The sequence below is a fragment of the Cydia splendana genome, chromosome 18, assembly GCF_910591565.1.
Source record: "Cydia splendana chromosome 18, ilCydSple1.2, whole genome shotgun sequence".
Classification (NCBI taxonomy): Eukaryota; Metazoa; Arthropoda; class Insecta; order Lepidoptera; family Tortricidae; genus Cydia; species Cydia splendana.
The window spans coordinates 10,738,075-10,761,638 of NC_085977.1; the positions used below are offsets into that span (position 1 = coordinate 10,738,075).

The 23,564-nt window shown below is 39.3% G+C and overlaps 1 protein-coding gene across 1 annotated transcript in view; it reads right to left on the reverse strand.

Moving 5' to 3' along the window:
- The window catches only part of LOC134799701 (uncharacterized), a 76,443-nt gene that overhangs the window by 42,829 nt on the left and 10,050 nt on the right, over window positions 1-23,564 (reverse strand). Inside the window, exons 8-22 of the mRNA XM_063772137.1 lie at window positions 23,321-23,537; window positions 22,923-23,021; window positions 22,422-22,648; window positions 21,850-22,063; window positions 20,674-20,772; window positions 20,360-20,592; window positions 19,560-19,770; window positions 18,165-18,260; window positions 17,301-17,527; window positions 16,767-16,974; window positions 16,440-16,529; window positions 4,973-5,199; window positions 4,486-4,693; window positions 4,193-4,288; window positions 1,073-1,280 (exon numbers count right to left, since the gene is read on the reverse strand). Coding sequence (XP_063628207.1) covers window positions 1,073-1,280; window positions 4,193-4,288; window positions 4,486-4,693; window positions 4,973-5,199; window positions 16,440-16,529; window positions 16,767-16,974; window positions 17,301-17,527; window positions 18,165-18,260; window positions 19,560-19,770; window positions 20,360-20,592; window positions 20,674-20,772; window positions 21,850-22,063; window positions 22,422-22,648; window positions 22,923-23,021; window positions 23,321-23,537 — 2,660 coding nt within the window. The remainder of the gene's footprint in view (window positions 1-1,072; window positions 1,281-4,192; window positions 4,289-4,485; window positions 4,694-4,972; window positions 5,200-16,439; window positions 16,530-16,766; window positions 16,975-17,300; window positions 17,528-18,164; window positions 18,261-19,559; window positions 19,771-20,359; window positions 20,593-20,673; window positions 20,773-21,849; window positions 22,064-22,421; window positions 22,649-22,922; window positions 23,022-23,320; window positions 23,538-23,564) is intronic.

Below are 23,564 nucleotides of genomic sequence, written 5' to 3' on the forward strand. Positions count from 1 at the left end.
TCAGCATTAAAAACAAAAAACTTTATTTAGAAGTAAAACCACGTTGTTATTAGAAATAAAAACGAATAAAGGTGTATATACAGTGAAACCTGGATAAGTGGGATCTCAAGGGACGAGCAAATTTGTCTCACTTAAAGAGGTATTCCACTTACACAGGGTCTCAGGTAGCCAGGTATAAATAAATTTCTGTTTCATTTATAAAGTGTTCCATTAATAGAGGTGAGAAAAGAGGTTATTTCAGTTATAGAGGTGGTAAATAAGGTATTTTGTCAACATTTATGTATGAGTTGTAATCATCAACAATAAAAAAAAGTAAAATAATCCTTGTCCTTAAATAGTTTTTTAAGTCAGTTCAAATTTTTATTCGAATCAACTTTGAATGATTCCACTTCTACAAAGGATGGATTTTGTTAAATTTAATTTAGAACGGACTTCATTGCGTCTTAGAACTTTAATAAATGAAAACTAATTTATACTATACTTTTAACTTTTAACTACTAACTCAAAGTAACTAAATAAAACATGAAGTCGTTTAGACACAATTAACCGAATACGGAATTTTTGGTTAGACTAAAGTCCAAGATCTTCAATAAAGTCCAAGTTAGAGAGGTCATAGATTGACGTTATTTCAGATACAGAGGTGAATTCCTATAACATTCTAAAGAAACAATGAAGTCGATGTAATCTTTCAAATATAGTCTCAGTAAAAGAGGTAAAATACACTCTCTGTCTCAGTAATAGAGGTAAATTTGACTATAAAATCGAAACAACTAATCTCAGTTATAGAGGTCTGTTTTATCTCACTAACAGAGGTAATTCAGTGCCAAAGTGCCGGGACCGCACCATGAGTCTCAGCTATAGAGGTTTCCCACTTATCCAGGTCCCACTTAACCAAGTTTCACTGTATTATTATTATCACGAATTTTGTGAAATAATCAATATATAATTAAACTTAAAAGTAAATTAAATGGAAAATAATGACGATGAGATCTAATATAAACTATTTGACTACTTAAAACATTTAAATATGAACTATAAATAAATTAAGACTTAAAATACTAAGCTAGTCTACATGACTAAATGTAGGAATACGGAGACTAGCATGATGATAATACTGCTCTTGACGAGAAGGGCGGAGCTGGGTTCATCGCAGTCGTCGTGTTGTGTGATGCTGAGGAAGTAGGGTTGGTGGAGCTCCTCCCTCGTGGCCATGTAGGTCTCAATGGCGTATCGGGCATCGTTGTTTAGTGTGCGGGTGCGACTTAGCTTGAACGCACCGACTGTAAACGATAAATATATTCAGAAGACTGTCAAAACATTGGTTGCCTACATTGTTTTTAATGTCTCTTTTATAATCTAGTTGTTTATTTGCTTTTTTTTCTCTACTTGCATCACCTACTCACCTTGCCTGCCTTAGCGATAAGGCCGCCTGTTGTCTACCATAGTTTAAATTATATGCTTTATATGTATTTACTGTTTCAATTGGTATTGGTGAGCAATAAAGAACATTTGTATTGTATTGTTGGTGAAGTTAATACAGTACACTACTTATCATAACTATCAACTTAAAAAAAAAAAACAAATAAAATAGGCTATTCGTATGGAACCTAGAATGTTGTAGGTACGAGTCCCTTATGCATTAGATGCACTCATTAAATTGATTAAAATTATACATAGGGGCCTGTTGGCGTGCTTCGTCAATGATCAATGCGATGACACTCATTGATTGTGTATTGTCACTTGTCATTTAAGTCGCGTTTTAATATAGACAAATAGGGTCTAGTTTCCAGGGTTTAGCAGGTAATAATAAACCTGCTAGTGATAGCGGTACAGCCTGAAATTCGGGAATCAGCTGCAAATGGTGTTAAAGGTATGAAAATCGGCACAATTAATCTTTAGGCCATTTGCATCAATTTGACCCGTAACACCAAAAAAATACAAACGGAAAGGAATTATGACGTCATCTTTTTTTTGTATGGAAAATATTTTTTTTGTTCAGAAACCTATCGTGTGTGGTATTAAATGAAAGGGCATTTTGAGCCGGTTCTAAAAATATATCACATTATTATATTTCCGTCACTTGCATACAATAAAAATAAAAATAATTTTCAAAACATACCAAGTTTGGGCTCCTCCAGATACAAATGAATGAATGAATGAAAACATTTATTTTCAGGCAACTATTGGCCCATAGATAAATACCTTAAAACTAGCATACATATTATTACAAAATATATCTTAAAACTAAAAACACAATCATGGCTGCGATGCAGTTCGCAACCCCGCAGTGTCAGGGAGCCGGCCGCGGAACCGCCGGAACTTGACACCCTTCGGCCAAAACTCCTCCTTGGTGAAGGTCGCTAGATGTTCAGTCGGAACGCTCAGCACAAAAGAATTAAAATTCACACTGTGTCGAGATTCCAACTTCACGACCCTCAGGATGAATCCGGACTTGGCTCGTACATACTTCACGATCTCCTCGACCTTCGTAAGGTAGTGTAATCGGGACACATACAGCAGCGTCGTCGGTGTTGCAGGACGCAGCAAATGGTTAGGTCCAGTCGGTGCGGTACCGCACTGATTCGGACGAGCTGACTTCTTTCTCCTCTCCACCTTTTTGAAGCCATCTCTGTCGCATCCCGACTCTTTTAGAGTCAGCTGTGACCGATCCTTGTGAACAGGTTCACGAAGGCTCTGCACCCCTTTCTTCGGCCGCTGCTTAGACTTGGACACAGCAGGCGGCTTAGCGGCAGTGGCAGCGTAGGAACGTTGTGGGGTCAACGTACTCTCGCGTGACGTGCGCGTCTCCGGTGACGTAGACGGGCGGGCGGCGGGGCGCGGGTCGGCGGTCGCCTGCTCAGCAATCGCCGACGCATCCAAATTCGCGGACTCGAAACCGCCGATGGACGCATTCCGCGCAACGTGACACACGGCTATGCTAGAGTTATCTGACCTACATTCCGAACTAGCACTTCGTATTAACGCTAATTCAGAACGTAGTTCACTGATGGTATTATTCGATACCTCCAACTTAGCCTGCATTTCAGCCAGACTGTCCTTCAGGAAAATGATATCCTTTAGCAGCCTGGAAACGTCAACATGGTCCAACGAGACGACAGGTAGCCGATGTAGGTCCTTCGCCACGAAAGAGGGCATGTTTGATGAATCGGTCCCCTTGAACACCGAGATGATGTCCCGTAGACTCTTCACGCCTCCATCTCTTCGTCGTGATGGCATTTCGTCGGCTTTGCCGAGCGTCTGGTAGAGCAGCGCCTTGCCACTACATATGTCCTCCTCCTGGAATCTGGACTTGCAGATCTGCACGATGCTGGTCTCATCCAAAGTCACGGTGGCATTTTGAATAAATGCCAACAACTCGTTGACTACGACTTGTGATGAAGTCATAGCGGGTAAGCAGGCAGCGGCTATTGCCGCGCGGTTCGCGAATTTTAAAATTCGTGCAGTGCACTACGGCACGACCGCTTCCGGCCGCGCATTGCAACGCACTCAAAAACCGTTGAATTTATTTTTTGTAAAATATACCTTACCAGGGCTTGTATATATGTGTATATGGGCATTCCTGTGTGATGATGATGATGAACACACAAATAAATGCCCTTACCAGCATTCGAACCTGGGATCTCCTGCTTCATAGGCAGGTTCACTATCGACTAGGCTAGGAGGCCGTTTCATTGATAGATTGATAGATCACATTAATAAAAAATAAAAAAAATAATACTGAAACTAAATATTTTCAAAATTAATTTCTTGGGGTTAGATATGAGGATATTGGGTATTACTTGAGGTATATATTACAAAAAATAATTCAACGGTTTCGTATCTGGAGGAGCCCAAACTTGGTATGTTTTGAAAATTATTATAATTTTAATTGAATGCAAGTGACGGAAATATAATAATGTGATATATTTTTAGAACCGGCTCAAAACGCCCTTTCTTTTAATACTACACACGATAGGTTTCTGAACAATTTTTTTTTCCATAAAAAAAAGATGACGTCATAACTCCTTTCCGTTTTTTTTTTGGTGCTACGGGTCAAATTGATTCAAATGGCCTAAAGATTAATCGTGCCGATTTTCATACCTTTAACACCATTTGCAGCTGATTTTGGTCAACCGCTAGCACTATGCCCGATTTCATCAATAAACAAATTTACCAAATTAAAGTTTCGTACCTATTCTCTGGTAGGAATTAATATTAGTGCAAGTGTATGCCAAAGCATATCCTTCATAGTCCGTGGTTAGAATGAGGGCTTCCACAGGCACAGATTCTGAAAAAAAAATGTTAATGTAAATTTTAATTTTTTTAACACAAAATGATAAACGAAGTCAAATCAAACAAGAAAATGCTACAAAAAATGTGATTTTACTGCTAAACAATGGTAATAAAAATATTTCTGACAGCTTTATGCAAACCATATCTAGCAAAAACCGATTTTTTCACCATATCAAAGTATGTAACTCTTACCTTCACTGCCTTCAACAGGTAATCTGATTGTGACCGTAGCTCCACTGACAGTAGCAGTGCCTTCTCTAACAACAAGAGTTTCGTCATGGACTTCCCAGTGCTGCACTGAGACGCTGTCACCATCAACGTTCAATTTCGTTCCAATGCATGTGCCGTCGTTGTAGGCTGTGTAAGGGTATCTCTCAATGTGATACCATGTGCCCGAGAACTGTGAAAACAATTGTTTATAAATTGCAATTTTTTTCGAAATCTTTTTTAAACTCTGCCAAATCCCATTTTTTTTTAAATCCATAAAAGTAGAGGCACTCGTAAAGCGTTTCTTTTCTACAGTGACACAACTCACAATTTGTTGCTTTGAGGTTCACATCGTGATTTGACGGGGTCGATGGGAAATCAAATATTATTTGTAAAACATTTTCTGTCTGCTAGTAAATATGTTCGCAATAAAATAATTATTATCTAAACTAAATATATTTGCGGTTCTTACTTGATCTATATTGAAGTTTCCTTGCACAGGGATACTGGTATCGCATTGGCCAGACAAGATGACTTGCGTACTAGCGTCGTCCCTATGGTGGAAGCAGGCTGCATCGGATTGGTTGACAGCCTCATAGAACTGATCGTGCAGGACTGGGTTGGCTTCAGTGAGGGGCTGCATGGCAGCTGTGGCTTCGGCAGTTAATTCGCGAGTTTTGCTGTGTTTAGCGCTCCATACTAAAAGAAAACGTCATATGACTTTAAATATCTAAGAAATAAGCCTTGGGTACCCTCGAAATACAATTCATTCCTGTAGGTTAAAAAGCCAGCCTACCTAGAGTCAGACCGTGAAAAGTCTGCAGCCATTTTGATAGCCCACGCAGTGCAAGTGTCATTTTAAACGTCAAACTTCTATGAAATTATGACGTATAAAATAAATAACACTTACACTGCGTGGGCTATCAAATCCGCTGCAGACTTTTCTTGGTGCGACTATATAGTAGAAGAGCCGGCCGCAAAATTTCTAACCGACTTGATACCACGATGAAATGCACAATGGTTTCCCAGAAAAGTTATGCTAAGTCCGAATTCGATAGTCTGCCACGGCGGAACTTGCCGAAAGTACGAAAAAGAAGGCCACTTCCGGTGCGAAAAAAGGGGCTGATTTAACCCATCTGATACCGAGATAGTAGTTATGGCAGCAGTTAGAAATTTACATGTAGACACAGAAAAGCGAAGTCTGCCACTATTTTTTTTGCCGGAAGTGCTTGGCAGACGCTCTCAAAGGTGACCATCGGGACCCCTAAATTAACCCATCTGATACCACCATGAAACCAATGCCAGTCGGTAGGTATGAACTCTCATGTCAGGAATATATAAGTCTGCCAAGGCTTTTCCTGCCGAAACACCATGGCAGACGAGATTATGTAAGCAAGGTCGCCATCGGTTACCCTACACTAACCCATCTGATACCACCATGAAACCAATTCCATTCGGTAGGTATGAACCCCCATTTTAGGAATATATAAGTCTGCCAAGGTTTTTCCTGCCGAAACACCTTGGCAGACGAGATTATAAGCAAGATGACCATCGGTTACCGTACACTAACCCATCTGATACCGCCATGAAACCAATTCCAGTCGGTAGGTATGAACCCTCATTTCATGAATATATAAGTCTGCCAAGGCCTTTCCTGCCGAAACTCCTTGACAGACGAGATTATGTAAGCAACATCCGCATCCGTGGGACCGGTAAACGTGATTACTGTCGGCTTATTTATTACTTTATGCTTTTACATATTTGTATATTATTATGTTATTAATGAAATATATTTATAATTTATTAAACCTATACCTAATACATTGGGAATTCATTACCTGCTTACGGCAGTAGTAGGGAGTAGTGGGTGAGTTCTGGCTCACTTAGCCAGGCCAACAGTCCCTCCCCCTTTTTTTCCCTTGTTGAGGCCCTGCAACCTTACCTTGAACCCAACCTAATGTCATTGTAGCTCGAATCTAACCTAATCTATTTTTATTGCTTTTAGAAAATATTCTAATAACAATTATCTACTTTTGCAAAGTTAAATGTTGAATTCATTATTTCGCAAAATGGAATTTTAATGTGACTATAATGTATGTGCAATCTACTTAGAAACTGGGTTTAGAAATATAAAAACACACATTTTATATAGGATAATAAGTTTATTCAAGTAATATTCTGAACATATGAGATATAGTAACATCATTACTTATTCACTGTACAGTGAAGAAAACATGCAAGTTGACATTTTTCGTTTTAAAATAAAGATAAACTAAACAGTATTTGCCACAAACCGATGTTAAAAAACTTTGCAGTTGTTGGTTGGCATAATACCATCTCTTACAATTTCTCTTCATTAACATTTTATGATACCTTCCTGTTTTTATTTACTTAATTTAATTTTTTACTTTTTATGTGATCGGTACTTCATTTATTTTAGATTTTGGGCTAATATTAGTTTGTTAACCGACTTCCAAATCTCAAAGGAGGTTATCAATTCGGTTGTAAGTTTTTTTTATTTTTTATTTTTTTTTATGTTTGTTACTCTATATCTCCGTCATTCCTGGACCGATTTTGAAAATTAGTTTTTTGATTGTATGTATATGCATACAGATTGGTTCCGTTTTTGTCAAAACCCAGTTTTGATGATGGGATCCATGAGGAATCGAGGGAACTCCTCAAATTTTAAACGCATACATATAATGATTTTTGGGTTTTTATCATCAAATTAAGCATACACATTCAAAAAAGTGACATTTGATGAAGTGCAACTGCTGATGGTGATCAGAACGGAACTCTTCAACGACGCATAGTTCACGTTTGGCGATTTGTCGTCTTCGTTATGTTTGTTAAGCAAGTCAAGTTTTTAAGCCACATTTTTGTCAAGCTCGAGTTCTGTGATGGGATCCATGAGGAATCGAGGGAACTCCTCAAATCTTAAAGGCATGCGTATAGACATTTTTGTATTTTCATCAGAAAATCAAGGATTTTCATTAAAAACTGGCGCATTTGATGAAGTGGAACTGCTGATGATGACCAGAACAAAACTCTTCAACCACGCATAGTTCACGTTTGGCGATTTTTCCTCTTCGTTATGTTTGTTAAGCAAGTCAAGTTTTAAAGCCACATTTTTGTCAAGCTCGAGTTCTAATGATGGGATCCATAAGGAATCGAGGGAACTCCTCAAATATTAAAGGCATAAGTATAGATTTTTTTTGTATTTTCATCATAAAATCAAGCATTTACATTAAAAACTGTCGCATTTGATGAAGTGGAACTGCTGATGATGACCAGAACAAAACTCTTCAACGACGCATAGTACACGTTTGGTGATTTCGAATTTCGATTTTGACTTGGACTGCGACCCGGACTCGGACCCAGAACCGGACTCATACCCGGATCCGGTTCGGACCCGGACTCGGACCCGGACTTGGAATCGAACTCGGACCCGGACTCGGACTCGGACACGGACTCGGACTCGGACTAGGACCCGGACTCGGACTCGGACCCGGACTCGGAACCGGACTCGGACTCGGACCCGGACACGGACTCGGACACGGATTCGGACCCGGACTCGGACTCAGACTCGGACCCGGACTCGGACCCGGACCTTGACCCGGAAAACCACTATAATATATATTATATTATAATTATTATTATTACACGTAAATTTGTTCACGAAGAAACCGTGTACCGACTCTTCATGCCATTATATTTTTAATTTGCTGTTATTCTCTACAAATCGACACTAAAAGTATCAAAATATCAAAATATGGAGTTCCGTTTGAGAAAGAAGCAAAACAATTTTGTCTTTGACAGTAATTGAATTATTGTGTGATTTTGAAAGCTAGACAATTCAAGATTTATATTTTTACTCACAAAGACAACACAGAAATTCAATCTCAAATGTAAACCTTCGAACAATTTCCATACATTGACGACATCACTCAAAATTCTTCTTCAAGTCAGATGCCCGCTGGGGCTGCACCGGAGCACACGTATAATTCTTCAAATAAAAATGACAGCTTGATTTGACATTAAATCATATACGCACACAAGAAAGTATACCAGTAGATAAATTGTATTTCAAAAAATAGGGTACATAAATATCAGCTCGCGTCTCCTTTAAATTTGATTTGCTGTTATTTACGGGTCATAATGGTTGAAAACCTCAGTAAACTATCTTAAAACAATACGATTACAGTCGAATTTAAGTATTATGTTCCTTCAAATCAAAACTCGCTTAAAATGAAAAAAGTTTAAAGACTCATCCTTTACTGATTGGGATTAATTTTCATTTTGCGTCATTTTAAAAACGTATTTGACTTCTGTACGTCAATTAATTTTGATGACAATTGTAATCTTGTAATATATTATAGAACTTTTATCTTAAAATATTGCCTATTAACAGGAAGCGTTATGTAATTCGTATAAGTAATACCTGAAAGTCTTGTACCTAGATCTGTAATACCATGGATTGCGACGAATAAATGATTATGATTATGCCGTTCGTTCCGTCTATATGTATAATGCGTGTACGTGCTGTTCTCTGAAAATCTTCAAGAAAAAATAACGGCTAGACCAGCACGAAGTACTAGCGAGTTTTTGCGGCTTTGGAGACCGAGATAAAGCTTACAGGCCAATACCGCTGTGGCCTGGTTATTGTTATGTATACCTATGTATCGAATGTTTTAAAAAAAAATTTACTATAAAAAGCAATGTTTTATTTCGATTAGGTCTACATTTTGTGCATATTGTATATCTGAAGTATTTTCGTACTAAACTTGAAACTTTCGTTGAAACTAAATAAAATAATTATTCCTAATATAGTCACCTGCAATTTATGTTACACAACACACAACGAAGGCCGCAAAAATATCTGACACGATCTTATTTGTAGAACCATAAGAGCATGTCATATATTTTTGCGGCCTTCGAAGAGTAGGTACCGGTCATTATCACCAACTTTGCCCGCATTTAAAAAAAAAACACGAATTTCTCAAAAAAAAACACATCGTAATTACTTTTTTTGCTCAGCACGTCCATTGTGATCAAACGCATCAGTTTATTTGAAGAAAAAATATTTTTATCGTGTTTTTACCCATTTTTTTGCGTTTTAGAGGGTGGGCAAAGATATCCGGAGTTTTCGCCAACATTGCCCACGTCAATTTGGTATTCAAATACAGCTCGTATGATGATGATGTCTAAGGATCACTGGTTTTGGGCAATCCTACCATTCCCTGTTAATAACTTAGCGATAAGTGTAAAAACTTTTAAATAAATTTGCTGGGCAATGTTGCCTACCCGTTTTTGCTCATTTCCATATAAGGCTCGCCTAAGCATTTTACAAAGGCTAGGGTTGTCACTTTTGAGAAAATCTGTTACAATAGTTTAATGGCCAAAAATATGATTTTTGCTGTGTTTTTCATTAGTTAACGGGATAAAACATCTAAGTAAAGGATAATAAGACAAATTAAATACAGTATATATTTATAAACTTACTTTAGTGTACAAACATAACCTTATTTTACATGCGAAGTTGGGTAAATTAGATGAAAGTGACAACCCTAATCCGTTTTTGGTGGTGGGCAATGTTGGTATGGATGCCAAATCACCGGATTACTTTGCACACCGCTAAAACTCGCTAAAAATTACAAATTAAAGATATCTTATTGATACTGTTTTAAATAACCGACTTGGTTTCACATTACATCTCAAAACTTTTTGAAGTGAAAATTTCTTTAGCGGCGCTGAGCACTTTTTGAGGTGGGGAAAAAATTATAAACTCGAGACAGCGTAACGCGTAATGCGCTGACGTCATGTGTGACGGACAATGTTATTCACCAAAGAACTTTAGTCATAACGTATCATAATCAGGTCAATTATTTAAAACTGGACTTTTATATTAAGCAATAAAGCTCAATGTTCTAATCTTGTACGGGCTGAAATACGAGGATCTCACCGTTGCTTTCTAACTTTATATCATTCCAATATAATTCAATAAAGCTACATCTTGATGAAATCGCTGATAAAAGTGAACTCTAGTACTGGTGAATAAAACTCAAAATACCATGACCAAAATATATTTAGATGCGAGGTCTGCAAGGTAACTTTACAATTTTTATTCCAATTTTAAATAATTAACGCTACAAATTTAAGCTCACTGGCCAGCAATTTCGGAACTAAAGTTTTTCAATAGAAAGGAGGGTGGGTCAATTATACATAGTGCTGCAGACATTTTGGACTAGTCATTGAGTTTTCACTTCTGTCGCCACTCCCGGAGTGCTAACGCGTCGTTTTTTTTTGTAGCAGAAGCGTTGCGAGACTTGCACCATTTTACATGTAATGTTTTTGATGGGATCTCGTCTCTTTTTGTAGGCAGTCCTTCTTTTCGGGTACTCACACCCATACTATGTATACACATGTCATACTAAACATCTTCATTCATACTCACATCGTACATCGTAGTGTACCTTTACTTTACCTACTATTTGTAGGAACTGCAACAGTAACTTTGTAAGTGCATATATATTGGAATTACAAACTTACTTATGCAGTTCTTAGATCTTTTAAACCTGACTGATATTGCAATATTTTTAAATTTTCTATGGCTTGATAGAAAGAGAGTAGTTTGTTTTCCAAAGGGAAAAATAAATAAAGTTGTACTTTTGCTAGGACGAAAAGATCCACGTGAAAGCACTACATTCCCGCAGCTCGGCCTGGCCTCGCGTGCTTGGGAACTAGTAAGGGACGCTCCGGGCCTTCGGCCCTACGCGGAGCTCGGCCTTCGTCCTTCGCTGGGTTTCGAAGCTCAGCGTCGGGCCTTCGGCCCGCCGCTTCGCTTATTAAAACAGTTGGGAGGGTTGGTTTTGCTTCGGGGCTTAAGCGGGAAGTTGGAGCTTAAACACGACCCAATAGGAAAAGTGTCTTAGACAAGCGAAACGGCGGGCCGAAGGCCGAAGGCCGTAAGCCAACTTCCCCCTCTCGTGTGACGCTTCGGGCCTTCGGCCCTACGCGGAGCTCGGCCTTCGGCCTTCGCCAGCCTCGACGCTTCGCCGTCGGGCCTTCGGCCCGCCGGCTTCGCTTATCAAGACAGTTGACTTTGTAGAACGCTTGGGGGAACTGTATTCACGCAGCTCGGCCTTCGGCCTCGCGTTTTGGGAGTCGGGGTGGAGGCTCCGGGCCTTCGGCCCTCCGCCGGGGTCGGCCTTCGGCCTCCCGGCCTGAAGCTCGCCCTTCGGGCTCGCTTAACACACTTTTTGTATAGGATTTTGCTTTGTTCGTCATTCCCGCAGCTCGGCCTTCGGCCTCGTCCAAAATTACTGGGGGTGGGGCACGCTTGGATATTCGGGGTGAAGCTCCGGGCCTGACGGCCCTACGCGGGGTCGGCCTTCGGCCTCCCGGCGTGAAGCTCGCCCTTCGGGCTCGCTTAACCTACTTGGAAATTTGAATTTTGCCCTTGTCGCCCGCCATTTTTGGATTTTTCAAAAAAATTTTTTTTACATGGTAATGCTGGGCCCCCTAGCTCGCCGCATGCCAAATCTCAGCGCACTCGGACCAACTTGAAAAATTAAAAAAAAAAGTCGGCCATTTTGAAATTTTTTAAATGCAGTTTGCTTTGTTTCGGGGCCCTCTATGACATTTGGTCGAGCACCCCCCACCTACCTCGCACCGTTTAAAAGTTGCCATACAAAATTAAAATGACCATTATTTCCGCCATCTTGGATTTTTTCCAAAATTTTTTTTTTCATAGGAATTTAGAGGCTTCTATCTCTCGCCATGCCAAATCTCAGCGCGCTCGGACCAACTTGAAAAAAAAAAAAAAAAAATCGGCCCATTTGAAAATTTTTAAATGCAGTTTGTTTTGTCTCGGGGCCCTCTATGACATTTGGTCGAGCACCCCCCACCTATCTCGCACCGTTTAAAAGTTGCCATACAAAATAAAAGGGGCCATTTTTTCCGCCATATTGGATTTTTTCGAAATTTTTTTTTCCCATACGAATCTAGAGGACCCCGAGATTCCGTGACCAAAATTTCAGCGCGCTAGGACAAACTTGAAAAATTAAAAAAAAAAGTCAGCCATTTTGAAAAAAAATGGCGGCGTCAAAAACTGCCAGGGTCCCTCTATGACCTTTGGTCGAGCACCCCCCACCTACCTCCCACCGTTTGGCCGGGCCGTCGAACATTTTTCTGACCGGAAGCGGTAGGCCAAAAGTCGGAATTTTCTGAAGTCACGAGACCGCCCTCTATACGACCGTACCAAAGTCTAACACCCCACGAACCTCCTTCTGGGAGAACAATCATGTCAATTAATCAGTCGTGTTGCAGCTTTAAATAAGATTAATTATTAATTATTAAATTATTAAATTAAATTAAATTAATTAAAACTTTCTTCGACCGTTTTGATTATCTTTTTATTTATGACATTAATAAGATTCTGACTTTTGACAAATGTCATCATTGCCGCACATTTTCAAACAAATTGTCAAAAGCACTGCCAATGATTAATACAGTATGTTTCTTTTTGTTGTCGATTATTGGAATTAACTTTTGTTTGATAATTTAATGTTTTATCTTTTGTTCTAATTAAAAAGAAATTACCGTTAGAGCATTTCTGAGAAGTAACCCTATGTGGGATTTCAGGGTTTGTCCAATGGCTAAGGTCACCCTGTATTTAAAAACGTAAACGTTAAAGTTTTTGGGATATATGTATAGTAGACTATTTATACTCCACATTGATACCATAAGAAGTTAATAAAACTGCCTGAAAGTTAGAGAGGACTATGGAGGAGATTACTGTTTACTAGCTTTTGACTTAACTCCTGGCCCCTGTTTCACCAACGTGACAGGTGCGACGAATTGTAAATCACTGTTGCTGACGTCACAGGCATCCATGAACTACGGTTACCGCTTACCATCGGGCGGGCCGTATTCCTGTTTGCCACCATCATTGTATTATTAAAAAAAAAACTTTATGATATCGGAAAAAAACAGATATTTCTCTTGCTAAGTTTATGACAATTGTCACAGAAACACTGCAATTGTCACGAAATTCCGACATATAATTCATTACCTGTCAAGAATTACCTACAATTCTTCTAGATCTTTGACAATTGTCAGAAACTTCACAGGAGAAATATCTGTTTTTTCCGATATAATAAAGTTTTTTTTAAATAATACAATGATGGTGGCAAACAGGAATACGGCCCGCCCGATGGTAAGTGGTAATCGTAGCCCATGGATGCCTGTGACGTCAGCGATAGTGATTTTACAATTCGTCGCACCTGTCACCGATGTGAAATTGGGGCCTGGCCTCTATTTCACTACGGTGGCAGGTGCGACACTTGTCGACATCACAGTTGGTACTGACGTTACAGGCCTCCATAGGCTACGGTAACCGCTTACCATCAGACGGGCGGTGTGCTTGTTTGCCACCAACATGTTAATAAAATAAAAACTCCATTATATCGCCAAATACTAAGTACTTATTTTGCGAAGCTAATGATGTCACAAGAAACACGACAATTGTCGGTAATTCTTGACAGCAAATGAGTTCTGTGTAACACTATATGAGTAAAATGAATATAGGCGTGGAATCGAATGTATTTGCAGCCAACAAAATGCCAATGTTTGTTCAGCTACCTGTTCACCTGTTTAAATTGCTTATTATCAATTTAGATCCGGATTTTAAACCTGGCTGACATCGGATAAACATTTATATTGATGTCAATGGTGTTGGTGAATTTTTTAATTCATTCGGGCGAAAACCGGAAGGTTGGTTGGGTATCATAAAATGTTCATGGAGAGAAATTGTAAAGGCCCCAGTACACAATGGGCCATTGCCGGCCACTCCAAGGGACGCAGCCATGCGGTAGAATGAGATAGCAATATCATTTGCTCCCTCTAACGCATAAATGCGTCCCTTGGAATGGCCGGCGATGGCCCATTGTGTACTGGGGCCTTAAGATATGGTATTGTAATCAACAACTGCAAAGTTTTTTTTACATCGGTTTGTGGCAAATACTGTTTAGTTTATCTTTATTTTAAAACGAAAAATGTCAACTTGCATGTTTTCTCCACTGTACACAGAATAAGTAATGATGTTACTATATCTCATATGTTCAGAATATTACTTGAATAAACTTATTATCCTATATAAAATGTGTGTTTTTATATTTCTAAACCCAGTTTCTAAGTAGATTGCACATACATTATAGTCACATTAAAATTCCATTTTGCGAAATAAAGAATTCAACATTTAACTTTGCAAAAGTAGATAATTGTTATTAGAATATTTTCTAAAAGCAATAAAAATAGATTAGGTTAGATTCGAGCTACAATGACATTAGGTTGGGTTCAAGGTAAGGTTGCAGGGCCTCAACAAGGGAAAAAAAGGGGGAGGGACTGTTGGCCTGGCTAAGTGAGCCAGAACTCACCCACTACTCCCTACTACTGCCGTAAGTAGGTAATGAATTCCCAATGTATTAGGTATAGGTTTAATAAATTATAAATATATTTCATTAATAACATAATAATATACAAATATGTAAAAGCATAAAGTAATAAATAAGCCTACAGTAATCACGTATACCGGTCCCACGGATGCGGATGTTGCTTACATAATCTCGTCTGTCAAGGAGTTTCGGCAGGAAAGGCCTTGGCAGACTTAAAAATTTCCGAAATGAGGGTTCATACCTACCGACTGGAATTGGTTTCATGGAGGTATCAGATGGGTTAATGTAGGGTAACTGATGTACACCTTGCTAACATAATCTCGTCTGCCAAGGTGTTTCGGCAGGAAAAGCCTTGGCAGACTTATATATTCATGAAATGAGGGTTCATACCTACCGACTGGAATTGGTTTCATGGCGGTATCAGATGGGTTAGTGTACGGTAACCGATGGTCATCTTGCTTATAATCTCGTCTGCCAAGGTGTTTCGGCAGGAAAAACCTTGGCAGACTTATATATTCCTAAAATGGGGGTTCATACCTACCGAATGGAATTGGTTTCATGGTGGTATCAGATGGGTTAGTGTAGGGTAACCGATGGCGACCTTGCTTACATAATCTCGTCTGCCATGGTGTTTCGGCAGGAAAAGCCTTGGCAGACTTATATATTCCTGTCATGAGAGTTCATACCTACCGACTGGCATTGGTTTCATGGTGGTATCAGATGGGTTAATTTAGGGGTCCCGATGGTCACCTTTGAGAGCGTCTGCCAAGCACTTCCGGCAAAAAAAATAGTGGCAGACTTCGCTTTTCTGTGTCTACATGTAAATTTCTAACTGCTGCCATAACTACTATCTCGGTATCAGATGGGTTAAATCAGCCCCTTTTTTCGCACCGGAAGTGGCCTTCTTTTCGTACTTTCGGCAAGTTCCGCCGTGGCAGACTATCGAATTCGGACTTAGCATAACTTTTCTGGGAAACCATTGTTCATTTCATCGTGGTATCAAGTCGGTTAGAAATTTTGCGGCCGGCTCTTCTACCAATACTAAAGTATGAGTCATTGTTAGACCGGGCCGTGTCCGACCCGGAGCTTCCGGCGCATCGTTTTTTGTGGAAAGATCACGTGATCGCCTGTCATGTCATAGAAAAGTAAGCACCGGAAGCTCCGGCCCGGACACGGCCCGGTCTAACGTGAGTCATCCTTAACACAGAGGGGTAAAATGTACCTATATCGAAAATGCGGCGGTCGAATTTCCATGAAAATATTACGTAAACGTAATCATCATGACAATTTCATATTTTATTTCTGTCAAAGTCGAGTCGGTGCGGTAGTCGGTAGACGGACTCTTAATAGTTTTTGATCGCTTATTCTTAATTGGTCCGATCTATAAACTCTGAGCTTCTTTCATAATCGGAACATTTCAATGGCCATGACTCGTTAACACTATTTATATACAGTAGTAAGTAGTTTTGTTTAAAAAATGCTTACCTCGCCGGAATGCACCCGATGGAGTGGTCACATCCTCGCAAGCATAGACAAGCGAATACGTGTTGTAATCCGTACCGAGCACAGTCCATTCTAAAAAAAAAACAAAATTCAGCGTCTAAACTTCTTTATGGACAAAAATATATAATGTTTCATTCAATACAATGTTACGTTAAAAATAATATAATTTGTTTTCTCCGCTACCCAAATAATGTCTGACCGATTTAAAGCATGTTTAAAGTGATATTGCTTGTGTTTATGTGCATTATTTGAGTTTTTTATATTTAATATTGTAATAAACACTATACATTATATTCGATAAATTCTTACGAGTAGTGGCTCCATCTCTAGTGATCGTGATGACTCCATCCTGGGTGATGACGGCGCTGCTTGTGGTCTCATTGGCCACGTTATCGTAAACGCTGGTCTCTATGACGTTGTACGAGCCGTCGCTCGCTTGCTCGAAGGTGGCACTGGTGCACTGGCCCGGGGAGCCATCGGAGGGGTAGCGTTCGATCTCATGCCACCAGCCTAGGTACTGTTGGAAAAGAGTAAGTATACTCATGAGTTCATGATATCAGAAAGTCCACTGCAGTATTCGAAAGACCTACGGAGAAGAAGGCTTGTCCACTGCCATTTCAATCTGCCAACTCTCTGACTAGGACGTAAGAGAGGAGTATTTGTTTATTTGTCGACTAGAGTTGATTTTTCATGTTAAGGGTAGGGTCTGTGCGGCCACTGTTGCTCAAGCAGAGTTTTTTCAAGCCTAGTCATTTTGCAATTAACGTCTAGCTAAATATTCGGAAAATGCGCAAATGTCATTCAAATTACAAAAAACTATTTTATCATAAATCATATATTTACCTGAGAAGCTTCAAATCCTTGCATGCCGGTTACTTGGGCGCAGGCTCCAGGGAACAACACAGATTCTCCAGATACTGGTTCTGGTACGTAGAAGCAGTCCTGGTCTGTGTGCGTTTGGGTCTGGTAGTAATCTCCGAGCAGACCCTGGGTGTTGCTGATGATGGTGTCGATGGCATCATTTGCTTCAGCAGTCAGGGTCGGAGTTCTGCTCAGTTTCCAACTGTACACTACAAAAATACAGGTTTCTTAAAAACGAAAATTGAAGGCTGCATTCATTTGCTTAAATAATGGGTTGGAGCATCCCTCAAGGTGTGTTATTGAGAACAAACTGTACAGCGAGCTTCAAAACTGCATGGCTATTATGAATATAATACATTCATAAAGTGGCCATGCACTTTTGCACCTGGGTGTACATTCCACCAAGTAACAGAGATCACACTTGGACGATGTCGAAGGAAAAATGATTTTAATATTATATGTCGGTAGATATTAGAAACAAATATAAGTACCTACGCTGTATGAATATAGCACAGAACAATACTATGACTAAGGGCTCATTTAGACGATGCGAGAACTCGCATGCGAGTTTCATTACATTGCGGGTTTTGATCGGTCGGTTGAATTGGACGTAACCAACAGTCCGCAATGTATAGTCGTATCATCAAGAGCGTGGAATTGCATATGTAGTAGTATTGTTTGTTTACAGGCATTCTATATTTGAATTTTCTATTTTCTTGTACTATCAGCATACAACCACTACAAATGCAATTCCATCTTCTCGATAATTCAACTTATACTTACCTAACTAAAATCGCATGCGAGTTCGCACGCCGTCTAAATCAGCCCTAAAGGATACGGACTTACCTCTACTAGTACCATCACCTAGGTTACGACAGGCGTAAACTATGGAGTAACTAATGTAGTCAGTGTCAAGGATATAGGTTGTCTGCACAGATTCCTCTGAAAACGTAAAAACGAATGTAAAAACTTGTCTGTGTTATAAAAATCAGAAGATATTTTCAATTTCTAATTTCTACATCTCAGCACACCGCTGTAATGCAACCATATTTATAATAAGTTCAAAGTGTCAGCTTTCTCATTAGTATTAATATTAACTATGAAAAAATTTAAAACCGTGCACCGCTGAACCAAAATAAAATAAACCTATTGGAACGCTTCCATCAAAAGCACTGTTAAGGATCATTGTTAAGGATGATTCCTTAACTTCTTCCTCGCGTTATCCCGGCGTTTTACCACGGCACATGGGAGCCTGGGGTCCGCTTGACAACTAATCCCATGATTTGACGTAGGCACTAGTTTTTACGAAAGCGACTGCCATCTGACCTTCCAACCCAGAGGGAAAACTAGGCCTTATTGGGAATTAGTCCGGTTTCCTCACGATGTTTTCCTTCACCGAAAAGCAACTGGCAAATATCAAATGATATTTCGTACATAAGTTCCGAAAAACTCATTGGTACGAGCCGGGGTTTGAACCCGCGACCTCCGAATTGAAAGTCGCACGCTCTTACCGCTAGGCCACCAGCGCTTCCTTGATTGATGATTCCTTAACATTGAGGAAATATCACTGTCTTTAATTTTACCCTCGAAATACAATTTACCCCTGTGGGTTAAATAGTTATTTGTTATACAAGGGGACAAAGTTGTTGTTTAGCCGCTCGTGCTAATATTGATACCCGAGCAAGCGAAAGATTCCAAAATTGAACCACGAGCGTAGCGGGTGGTTCGAAAAATGGAATCTTGAGCGTTGCGAGGGTTTCAAAGCACGAGGGTTAAACAAAATTTGCCCCCGAGTGAAATACGAAAATTTTCACCACACCAACCCGAAGCTAATATTAAATGTAAAATATCAATCAAAATCAAATCCAAATGAATGTTATTAAATATTTGCCTTCCAAAATCATCATTTAAAAGTCAATTCTACCAGCAAACATAAAAAAAACAAATCAAAATTTGCATTTGATTACTTTGCCTCACATGTGAATAAAATGCAACTTTGACGATATGAGATATGATTTTGTTCTTGCTGTATGAGATTTTGGATTTTTGCAAAGAAGAAGAAATGTTATTTATTTTACAAAAACTTTAGAATGTTATAATAAAGTGAAATGTTTAAATGATTGTATGCTCTCAAATATATTTTGGTTTGTAGTGCAAAGTTTTTGAAGTGCAAAGTAAGCCTTTCCGAGCTGGTGTGGTGAAAAAGTACTTTATTATAGAGTAATACAGAATAATACCAACCTCCGTTTTCCAACACAATTGTAACAGAGAGGAGTCCAGTGCCCGCAGCTGAAAGGCGAGCGATAGCATCTTGTGTCCTCAGAGTTTCGTTGACAACCATTGTGTTCCGAATGGTGATGACGCCATCAACAAGGGAGTACTCTGCTCGTGGGCAGGTGCCGAACTGAGATTCGATGGGATATCTGGCGACATCGTACCAGTGGCCAAGGTACTGAAAAAAAAAAGAATTTTAATAAAAAGGCAAGTGTAACATATCTTGAGAACTTTCTGATTTGTTGAAAAATCAATGTTTCTGATTAGTGCATTCAATACATTGATAATTTATTTATAAGTCTTTTGGTTTAGATTTAGATTTATTTATTTTATTTCATTATATTAAATTACAATAAGTACATATAAGGTTTAGAGAGTGAGTGAGACAATTATCTGAACCCGATTTCATTTTCAAGGCGATAAATCGGATATATTTTTCGAACCTAAATAGTTAATATTAAAAAAATACGATTAATTATACGCGTCATTACAAGTAGGTACCGCCTTTATGGTGTTAGTTTAAAGGCGGAAGGGTAATTTGTTTTCAAACCAATAATGATTTATAATAAGTAGGTTTTTTTAACGTGATAACGCAATTGATAACGTCTTATAAATTGATGAACACCGGTAGCATGCACGAAAAAGTATCACGTTGTTGATAGATACGTAATGTAATGGTAATGTTTTCTTATGACGTTATCACGCAAAATAATCGTCCGTAAACCGACTTTACAGACAACCTTTTTTTTTTTTCATAAAATACTTACATTAGTAGGGTTGAAATTGGCCACACCGCTGACAGTGGGGCAGGTGCCAGGCAAAACAATAGCCTCGGGAGTCCCTTCATAGACCGGGTAATAAAAGCAGTCCGCGCTAGTTTGACCAGTAGTCTGGTAATATGTTTCTAAAAGGTCTAAGGTGTCGGTGATCACTTGAGATATTCTTTCATTGGCGGCCTGCGAGAATCCTAATTGCGATCTGCTGAGTTTCCAACTGTAGACTGCGAAATGAAATAGGTTAGATTTATCCACCTACATATTTATCAATACATAAATACAAATAAATTAAGTCATGTACATACTTTGTCTATTGTTAGTGCCTGGAACGTTTTCGCAGCCATACAACAAAGCAAATTCATTGTAGTCCGTATCCAAGACATACAAGGTCGTTGTGTAGGAAACTGGAAAGAAATATAGGTTAATTTAAACGATTTTTAACGTCAAAATTTACATGATTAAAACAAATAGTGTTCTCTAAGGTGTTCTCAAGTCCGGTCGTGTATGGAGTATTGCAGCCACCTGTGGGATGGCTCAGCTAAATACCAACTCGCCGCTTTGGACTCAGTGGAGCGCAGAGCCAGGAGGATGATTGGCGACAAGAAGCTAACGGCTAAGCTTCAGTCTTCGGCCCATCGGCGGAAAGTCGCCAGCCTGTCGGTATTCTACGAGTACAGGTTGCACTTCGGGGAGTGTGCCCAAGAGCTACACGAGCTTATTCCACCGTCCCCATTCTACCATCGGACTTTTAGACGCACGGCCGGTTTCCATCCTTACTTGGTAGATATTCCACCAATTCGCACGAAGCGCTTTGCTTCTACTTTCCTTATGCGCACTGCCAAGGAATGGAATTCCTTGCCGGCGTCTATATTTCCGTGTTCTTATAACCCGGCAACCTTCAAATCAAGAGTGAACAGGCACCTTCTGGGCGAGCTCGCTCCATCGTAGGCCACGTCTACGCCTCGGCTAGTCTGTGGCCATGAGTAAGCCCATTCATAATAAAAAAAATACTGAGCAAAAAGGAGTGAAAATTTACTATTTAAATACGGGGTGTTTTTGTCATCGGTAGTATTGGAAACCCAGTTATTATGTTTTTTACTTTATTTATTTATTTATTTATTTATTTAAGAAACAAACAGTCTTTTATAGTTATATATAACACTTTAGGTTCCATTTCATTTACCCTCAATAGCCCTTATTTATTATTACACCCTGGGGGAGCTGCCTCGGTTTGCGTCTCATGACATGGGCACGGACAGCATCCGTGTTCCTTTACATTTCATTAAATTGGCTGTACAGTCGACGTCAAAAATATGTTTACATTTTTCGCCTTATTACAAAGGAGTAAGGTGCAAAAGTGTAAACATATCTTTGACGTCGACTGTACGTACGGGTTTTCTTTAGCTTCGCAAACACCTTGCAAATGTCCGGAATACATTTGCACCGTTACGGGAAAGACATACAATAATAATTTAACTTACGGTCAGCTCCATCGCTAAGAGTAGCAGTCAAGGTTCCACTGCCGTCAGCAGCTACAGTGGCAATGCCTGACACTGTAGTCAGCCGCTCGTTGTACACTATGGTCTGGGTCAACGTGAAAGTATTCTCAGTAGTGGACTGGAACTGGCTTGCGGCACAGTTGCCGCTCTGGCGAGCAGAAGCGTACCGGGCAATCTCGTGCCAGGTTTCCGTGAACTAAAAAAAAAATTCCACCTCATAAAGAATTCAATACAAATACCTACGTTTACGAAAAATGTGGTAGAAGTAGGCGGTTTTATAGATTATATTATAAGTGATATAAGTAAATCCTTTTAAATAACCATTTAAAGGAGACAGCAAAAAAAAAATGCAATTAACTTTATTACATAGACATATCTATGTTACACGTAAACGATAGACATATTGCCAGCACATTGTATTATAAAACCCATTCATATCTAGAAAAAGAAAGCAAAGAAAAATATGGTATCATATATGTAGATTTAAAAGAAAAAACACGAAGACGCTTAAAATATCCAATGACAAAAATGTCGGCTGAAACAATTTTACTTACTTGTGTAGCTTGGAAGTTTGCCACTGGCGTAACAGTTCCACACAGTCCTTCTAGAATGATAGGATTGCCAGCGGGGATATCGGGGTAAACGAAGCACCCATCAGCAGATTGGTCAACAGTTTCAAAGTACTGTTGATCCAGTACTTGAATTTGACTCATAGCGGTGCTGATAAGATCGGCCGAGGCCTGTGCCAGGGTTTGGCTTCTGCTCAGTTTCCAACTGTACACTGTAAAGGTAATTAATATTAGCATAAGCAAAAGTCACTCGCTATCATAACAATATATGGATTTTTCCCGAGAGTTGCATTGGAACTGATAATTTTCTGGATAGCTATGATTTTTTTTATAATGCAAATGTTTAAACAGTTTATCACGAACAGACATACAGAAAGAGCGCACTCAAAACGTTGAGTATTTGAAAGCATTGTTCGTTTATTAAATTTTCCTTGGTGCACTCCTTGTTATCAATCATAGCTTAGGTGCAGAATTTTTTAAACATACCTGCTCTACTTGCAATTTCAGTATCCAGTTGAACACAACTGTAGGCCAAAGCGTAGTTGTCGTAATCCGTAGCTATGATCCAGTATGGGATTTCGGTAACTGTAAAAATATTTATGATGTAAAAATATTTCGCTCAGCGGCTAAGTCTGGCAGTACAGCGGGGAAACGCTGCAAGCAACTTTAGGTTTGCTTGTGATTAATGTGATTATATTGTAAAAGTACATAATTGATGTAAAAATAAGTTTTATGTTATACTGAAATACATAGTGAATATAAAATTGTATAAATATTAAACATATTTAAATGTTTTACTTTTGCCTTGGGCCGATAAAAGCAATTTGAAACCAACGTGTGTACTAAAATTCATATGCCAAGCCATCTATCGCAATGGTCCTTACTTTGTCCGTCAGCAATCATAGTGAGCACGAGTCTACCACTTCCATCAGTAGAGACCAGAAGTACACTGCCAGTAGACGAAGTTAATGTTCGATTAACAACCTCGTTGGACACCAAATTGAGGGTGTTGCCAATGCCTGTGCTAAATACGTGATTGACGCACGTTCCGGTCTGTTGCTCTTCTGGATAGGCTTCTACTTCATGCCACGTGCCGATGAACTGAAGACAGAAATTGGTGTTGCTATT